Source organism: Macroventuria anomochaeta (assembly GCF_010093625.1).
Source record: "Macroventuria anomochaeta strain CBS 525.71 unplaced genomic scaffold BU25scaffold_15, whole genome shotgun sequence".
NCBI lineage: Eukaryota > Fungi > Ascomycota > Dothideomycetes > Pleosporales > Didymellaceae > Macroventuria > Macroventuria anomochaeta.
In genome coordinates this window covers 676666-684019 of record NW_022985376.1, presented here as the reverse complement: position 1 = coordinate 684019, position 7354 = coordinate 676666, and the positions used below count along the sequence as shown (strand labels likewise).

The following is a 7354-nucleotide window of genomic DNA, read 5'->3' as shown; positions in this document are numbered from 1 at the left end:
TGCCGAACGCAAGGCCGAAAAAGAGCGTCAACAGAGGGAGCGCAACACCAAAAAACCTATACAATTGTCCCAAAGAGGCAAGCGCAAGGCCTCAGAGGTTGCAGCACCCAGGAAGAAGCAGAATCGTGGTAGTGCAGCTGCCCGTAGTTGTGCTGCTGCCGCGCCTTGCTCCCCATCCCCTCTGGCAAAATACAACAGCCGCGGCCGCCCAATCAGAGTGCCACAAAAGTTTGAGTGAGGAACTTGTTCATATAGGTCTATAGACTACTCCACCAGAAAATCTCATGATAATAACCATTGTGTGTGGCTCTACAGCCTCATTTTTGGTGGACCTATTTTGGTGGTTCGGCGCATTACGCGAATCCGCGCATTACGCGCACGGACACGGTACAGACCCACTTTGTTTTAGCGGTCCGTCGCGCCTCGCGTACCGTAATTCTTTCTGCAACACGACAAAGAATCACCGAAGAGACAAGACAAATCATGTAACTACTAAGTCGACTATCGTATACTCTAACAAGCGTCAGCTTGCATGTCTCTCCAATGAGATCTAAAGACCCCAGATCGCGCTATACATGCACCTAATGACGCCCCGCGGCATCTAGTCAACCAAACCTTCCGAGACTCTTAGATCATCGTCAACGTCATGTAAAGAGCTGCTACTGGTGACCTCGAAATGGCTGTCAAGCAAAAGGCGAGCCTGTCGCGTGAACTTCGACGCAAAAAGCATTGACTAGAAACCAGTGCTGTTGATCTGATCTCGTACCACGATTCGAATCAAGGATGTCGCACCTTTCAATCGGCTTCGAAGACACAACGGAACTTCCCTCACGGTACCCGCTCACCAATGTCTTGTCACTACCATACGAACTCCTTCAGTCGATCCTGAGCTCTATCGCGAACTTCGAACCATGGACGTACTCTTCGAATACGAGATGTGCAGATGCAACCATTACCGACAAGGATGTGCTGCTGAGCACTCGCGACTTGACGCCTCTCAACCTGGCCTCAATCAATCGACACATACTAGGGCTCTCCAGCACGAACGATTGGCTCATGCTGACACTTTCCCGACATCCTTATCGCCTGTCCCAAAGTGACAAGGGTGGCATACTATCGGCTATCACACAGGCGCTGAGGAGAATGAATGCACGACTTGAGCGGATGCACTGGGCTGGGAGAAAGTCGAATGCCAGTCCTCAGATACTTGGAGACCGTGAAATCGCCAGTTCCAAGAATCTCGACACGGCGAGCGTGCAGGACGCTCCGGTCTACGATGATAGCTTTGACCAAACGCCAAGCGACATACCCATGAAGCAGTATTTTGCCAGTGTCCAGTCCGAAGAGGAGTCGTACACAAACGAGTACATCCTGACCAGACCGATGTGCGCTGCACGACCCTTCAATGGCACATCTTCCTCCACGTCCGCCGTCGTCGTATACGATCCAACGCCCATACTTAAGCTCAGCAACCTGGACATTGCGCAACGTGTGCGTCAATCAGAGCTACCAAGAGCTACAGAGCAATTTGCTGCTCTCCTTGTTGCTGTCCTCATTACGCTTGCTCCACGTCGTCTGTCACTTCTCGAAAACCTCGAGAAGCTCGAGCGCGACACACCGATCCCAACCATCGAGCCCTGCGAATGCAGGGACTTCGCGACATCGAAGACAAGTTTCCGGACTGACCGGCCGCGCAGCTTGTCAGGCTCGACTGTCGCCGAGTTGCTACCACATGAGGAGACATTGTCGTTCTCTACGATTTCAACGGTGTATAGCTCGGACAGAAATCATGACGTGCGGTCGGCCGAGAAGAGGGAGAGCGAGGAGAAAGATGTGGGAACATCCCCTAAAAGACCGAAGTTGAGCGAGTACAAGCAGGTGAGCAGTGGGCGGGTCGCGACGCTTATGGATCGGTTCGAAAAGTTTCATCTTTGAGTCAGTCTGCCGGTCGTGCAAACACGTCACCAAGAGAGGGAGGAGGTTTGTGTTTGCGCAAGTACATGACCATTTCTTGCAGACCTCGATCACCGAACTCGGTCAGTCGATGATTAGCGAACATCACGTTGTCTGTCTTTGGCGTCTACAAAGCAGGACCCTCTGGGCTCACAACGCACAGCCTCCATTTAATATCACGGTACATATTACTCAAGTGCAAGCACACCTCGCTTTGTTAGTAGGGTTGTATTCTCAAGGCAGCCTGCGGTGGTGCCCGGGCGACCCCGATATATTCACTGGAGCTCCACCAGTCCCGACGGGGCCATGCCACGGTGTTGCTAGGCGTACGCATCCGCGCGCGGACAGTGAAGCGCGTGCTTCACCTTACACTCCCCTCTCCTTTTCCTGTCACAACGCACAAAACTTTTCTGTCTCCATCCGCAGGCGCCATCCTAACTCGCGCCGCTCACTGTACAGGTCGGTTCCAGGATACTGTTACTCCTACGCCATGCCAATTCTGCGCTGCAGCTCTGACCTCCGCCATCCACAACGAAGCTCTGAACGCGTGATAAGGGCCGACTACGAGGCATTTCTCTCCAACCGCAACCTATACCCCTCTGCTCTTTGTAAGTGTATGAACATTGTGGAAAGAACTGTGTTGGCTTCTCGGACCCGGGGCAACGCGCCATCTGGTTTCATTGATCAAGCTTGATATAGTGATGCTTAGTACCACCAGGAAGTACTTGGACGTCTTCAGGATTTTCGGGTTGTGCCGCCTTATCATCAAGCAGAAAGTCGATGTGGATCTCGCTGCACATGCGAGATACCTTTGGGTTATGTTGCTACACTGCCAGCACTTCAACTCGGCCTCGTCGAGTGCATACTTGGCGTCTTTGTTCCAGGTCCGGATCGCATCCAAGGCAATGCTGCAGCGCAGCCAACCAAATCCAGCACCGCGTTGCAGGTCTGATTTGCGTGTTCGATGCACATGGCCAAAGAAGCCAGTAGTCACATTCCCTCTCCTCGCGAATGGCGCTTGGTGCCCCTGCCCAGCAAGCGAATCCGTCCGACCATGAATACTGGGATAGTTGGGGTCAGCAGGTGGGGCCAGCAGGGTCTGCGGTTCCGACCACTTCATCGTATGTAGCGTGAGCGCCACAAGCAGAGCCCGGGCCTGTGCAGCCTGCAAGATCGGGACGCATTACAGCCCTGACAAGAGCGTTGCGCGAGCCTGCATGTGGCGCCAAAGCACATTTTTTGCATCAACGTAGATCCCCGGCTAAGCGGGGAGGGCGCTTGGGTGCTGAATGGAGTTTACGGTAGTGAGTGGTGAACCGAAGCTTGCGAAAGGAGTGCGACGGTGATGATGTTGGATGATGAGGAGGCAGTGGCAGTTGCCGAAGCAGGAGAGTCGCGCAATGTGTGCGAAGGAAACAGTGTGCGGTGTTCATTTCTTCGTTCGAAACATGAGCATATATCAACAAGTACCCGCCAAAGCGATCAACAATCAGGATGTACAGCCCCACCTGGCCCATCACTCGCTATTCCCGCCCTCCAACCCTCCTCTCGTAGTCATCCTCGAGCCTGGATGCATCGACCACCTCCACGCCTTTTCCTAGACCGACCATGTCGGCACTCTCCCACCACTTGCTGACATGGTGCTCCGACGCCTTGCCCTTCCCTCCCGGTGCCTCATCATCTGTATCAACGAGGCCGCCGAGGCCTGTGCCGTCACTGCCGACCACGACAACGGTCTGGCCGACCCATCTCTTGATGTCCTCGACATTGCGGCCCTGGACGCCGCTGAGTGCATCGACGAGGTAGACTAGCTGTGGGCCGATGTGGCGGAGCATGTGTACGAATCCCGAGGGCGTGCTGAAGGGCAACACCATGGCCGCGTTCTCGACCAGCCTTAGCGCCTGGGAGTGGAGCGTGTTCCAGAGGAGGGTGTCTGCGGAGCGGGCCGACAGCGCGGGGGTGTAGAGCTGGTGGTCTGGCTGAGGGTCGGGCTGAGGGTCGATGGATGTCAGTTCCTCGCCAGGTGTGCGTGCTGGTGTGCTGATGGCAGAGTATGAGGAGCCAAGGGGGGAGGAGCGGTCGCGCGACTGGCTGCGAGAGCCGGGCCGGGAGCGCAGGGAGGGAGAGTAGATCAGGACGAAGAGCCTGGTCTTGGAGAAGTCGGTGTCGGGGAGGTGGGAGAGGATGGTCTGGCGAGGTTAGCTGTCATGTCGATGTGGGTAGAGGGCGATGCGTACGGCATTCTCCGAGCGGTAGGAGCCATCGTGATCCTGTGAGCCCGTCAGGGCCTCGGCGGATACGACGAGCACGACGGTCTTCCTCTTGCCGCCGGCGCTGCCTCCGCTGCCTCCGCTGCCTCCGCTGCGGACCGAGGCAGCGAATGCGCGGGCCTGCTCGTCTACTGCGGACGAGCTCTGTGCGGACTGTGCCTCGACGTTGCGTCGGATGGCAGCCTCTTCGGACCAGCGGGTGTGGTCGCCATAGTCGTCCTTGTCCTCCTCGCGGATGCTGGCCAGCGCTGCGCCGGCGGCCGCCCAGCCGGCGGCAGTCTTCTTGCTCACCGTGTCGAACACCTGCTGGGGGCTCGGCGTGCGGCGGATCACGCCCTGGACGCGCGACACCAGGTCGTCCTGGGGCACGACGCCCTGCGACAGGCCCGTGTTGTCGCGGTGGAGAGGCGCGCTGCTGCCGCCGCCGTGGGTGGTGCGGCGCGGCGTCTTGCCGTCGCGCTCCTCGCCGTAGCTGAGGTTGTCGTCTTCCGAGGACTCGTCTTCGTCGTCGCGGCGTTCGGACCACACCCAGGCCGCGAGCCCGGCGGTCGCGACGGTGACGGTGAGGACTAGGGGCACCCAGTAGCTGTCACCACGTTAGCTGGCCTGCACCACCGTCAACGCGGTGCGCAACGCTGCGTCGTACCCAAGTGTGGAGCGCGTCCGGGCCGCAGGCTGTCGGCGGTCATAGCGGTCGTAGTTGAAGGACATGGTGCGCGCTGCTCATGTCATCCTCAGGTTGTTGTGGTGCCGGATGCGCTGAAGGGCACAGCTCGGGTTGGTGTTGTGGCTGGCCGCTCGGGTTGGTGTTGTTGTGGCTGGGGAAGCTGCATGCACGGCGTGTGCCTGCCGAGGGACCGCGGGCGCCATCAGCGCGCCATGACTCGCGCGCGCGACCAAATTCCAAAAGTTTGGCGGGGTGACTCTTGGAGCGACCGGAGCGACCTGAGCGACCTGAGCGGCCTGCACGCACGACCTGCACGCACGACCCAGCCCAGCAGCAGCTTCCTGCAGCGCCCGCCTCGACCCGTCGCCACCTTTTTGCATTCACCCCGCGCAGCAGCAGAGCCCCGTGTTCAGCATGCCCCACGCTGCACTGCCCTCGCCGGGCTTCCAGGCGCTCATCCTGTGCGGGCCCGGTGCGTCGTTCAGCACGTTCACGTCCACGCCCAAGGAAATACCAAAGGCGCTCCTGCCCATCGCGAACAGGCCTATGGTCTGGTACCCGCTCGAGTGGTGCTACCGCATGGGCGTCACGGGTAGGATCACCTACTACATGCACTGGTGCGTCTTGCTGGCCGTGCTGACCCTGCTCAGACATCACCGTTGTCACGCCGCCAGAGTCGCTGGAGGCCATCGAGGCCGCCATGTCGCAGAACCCGCACCTCACATCGCTGCCCGCGCCGCGGCCCGAGACGGTCGCGCCCAGGGACCTCACACACGAGACCGGCACCGGCGACCTCCTCAGGCTGCCCGAGGTGCAGAGCGCGATCAAGGGCGACTTCATCGTGCTGCCCTGCGATCTGGTCTGCGAGCTCGACGGCACTGCGCTCGCAGATGCCTGGATGGTCGAGCAAGCTGGCTTCCCCGGCGCAGTCGCTGGCTCACAAGCGATCGGCGGCAAGACGGCATTCGGCGCGGGCGGAGAGAGGGTCGGTCGAAGGGGCGGCCTCGGTGTGTGGTACCAGACAAAGGGCGAAGGCAGCAAGAAGGGCGAGGAGACCGACTTCATCGCGACTACCCCGATGCCCACGCCAGTCGTCCCCCCGCCCGCCGACTCGATACGCCGCGACATCGCTAACCTCGTCTACTCGGTCCCCACCGACACCCTCAACGACATCACCGAGGAACACAAGGCCTTCCCCGTTCGCCACTCGCTCATTCGCAAGCACGCCCGCGTGCGGATGCTGACGACTCACCGCGACGCTCACCTCTACTTCTTCCCCTACTGGGTCGCCGAGATGATCCGCAGGAACGACAAGTTCGACAACATCAGCGAAGAGGTGCTGGGCTGGTGGGCCAAGGCGGGCTGGCAAGAGGGCGTGGGCGACAAGCTGGGTCTGCGCGAGATCTTCCAGGGCAGCGACGACGCCAGCTCAGACGGCTCGCTGGTGGTCGAGGAGGAGATCGATGTCTCCAGGTACAGCAGCACATACTCCGGCGCCGCCGCCACAAACGGCACAGGCACGCCGTCCATCCTCGCCTCGCGCGTCCTCGGGTCTTCCAGCATACCCGAGAGCGCAAAGTCGCTCACTTCAAGACCAAAGCTTACCGTGCCGCCCATCCTCGCATACGTCCAGCCTTCCGCACCCACAAACCCGCTCATTCGCCGCGTGGACACAGCGCATCTCCTCCTCGCCGTCTCGCTGCGCCTCGCCAAGCTCCCCGAGAACAGCACTTCGCCTTTTGCTTTCGCCAACAAGATCGCACCGTCGACCGCACACTCGATACCGAAGAAGTGCAGGGTCGAAGCCGAGAACAGCCTGCTCGCCGACAACGTCGATGTGGCAGAGAAGACAAACATCAAGGAAAGCGTCATCGGGTCGAACTGCAAGATTGGCGAGGGCGCGCGCCTGTTGAGGTGTCTGCTTATGGACGGTGTCGAGGTTGGCACGAACGTACAGCTCACGGACTGCATTTTGGGCAGGAGGTGCAAGATCGAGGGCGGCGGTGCCAAGGACAACGACAAGACAGTGCTCAAGGATTGCGAGGTACAAGACGGCCAAGTAGTCGAGTGGGGTACAGAGAGCAAGAACGAGAAGTTCATGAGGTTTAGTGTTGGTATGGGTGAGGAGGGAGACCTCGGAGATGAGGAGGACATGGACGATGCAGGAGAGGGTTTGGCGCTCTAGAAGGGCTGCAGGAGTGGTCAAATGAATAGGAATGATACCCATCAAACGAGCCCAAGGTTTTTTCCATGGTGCGCCACTCTCTCGCTGACGACCTCCACAACACGTCTTCTTTCACACACTCTCGCTGACGACCTTCACAACACATCTTCTTTCACACACTCTCGCTCGCCCGCACGAACTCACCGCCCTCAGCTCTTCGAATACGACCTGTATCGTCTCCTCGTTCACAGTAACTAGTCGCGAGTCGGCCGTTGCTCCCAACCATTCAGCTACCTGAAG

General features: G+C 59.1%; 4 protein-coding genes across 4 annotated transcripts; 2 read left to right on the top strand and 2 right to left on the bottom strand.

Annotated features, from left to right (window-relative positions):
• Window positions 1-464: 464 nt before the first annotated feature.
• BU25DRAFT_410641 (uncharacterized protein) lies at window positions 465-2133 on the top strand. The gene has a single exon (XM_033706350.1). It carries the CDS (start codon window positions 784-786, stop codon window positions 1933-1935), a length of 1152 nt encoding a protein of 383 aa, XP_033562208.1. The 5' UTR covers window positions 465-783; the 3' UTR covers window positions 1936-2133.
• A 129-nt stretch (window positions 2134-2262) lies between these two features.
• On the bottom strand, window positions 2263-3172 carry BU25DRAFT_410640 (uncharacterized protein). The gene has a single exon (XM_033706349.1). It carries the CDS (start codon window positions 3071-3073, stop codon window positions 2543-2545), a length of 531 nt encoding a protein of 176 aa, XP_033562207.1. The 5' UTR covers window positions 3074-3172; the 3' UTR covers window positions 2263-2542.
• A 12-nt stretch (window positions 3173-3184) lies between these two features.
• BU25DRAFT_392584 (uncharacterized protein) lies at window positions 3185-4961 on the bottom strand. The gene is made up of 3 exons (XM_033704660.1): window positions 4870-4961; window positions 4191-4809; window positions 3185-4142 (listed from the first exon to the last, which is right to left on the bottom strand). The coding sequence occupies exons 1-3, from the start codon at window positions 4932-4934 to the stop codon at window positions 3477-3479; spliced, it is 1350 nt and encodes a 449-aa protein (XP_033562206.1). The 5' UTR covers window positions 4935-4961; the 3' UTR covers window positions 3185-3476.
• A 343-nt stretch (window positions 4962-5304) lies between these two features.
• On the top strand, window positions 5305-7075 carry BU25DRAFT_458391 (uncharacterized protein; the record flags this gene model as incomplete). The annotated part of the gene is made up of 2 exons (XM_033710200.1): window positions 5305-5482; window positions 5541-7075. The coding sequence occupies 2 exons, from the start codon at window positions 5305-5307 to the stop codon at window positions 7073-7075; spliced, it is 1713 nt and encodes a 570-aa protein (XP_033562205.1).
• Window positions 7076-7354: the final 279 nt, after the last annotated feature.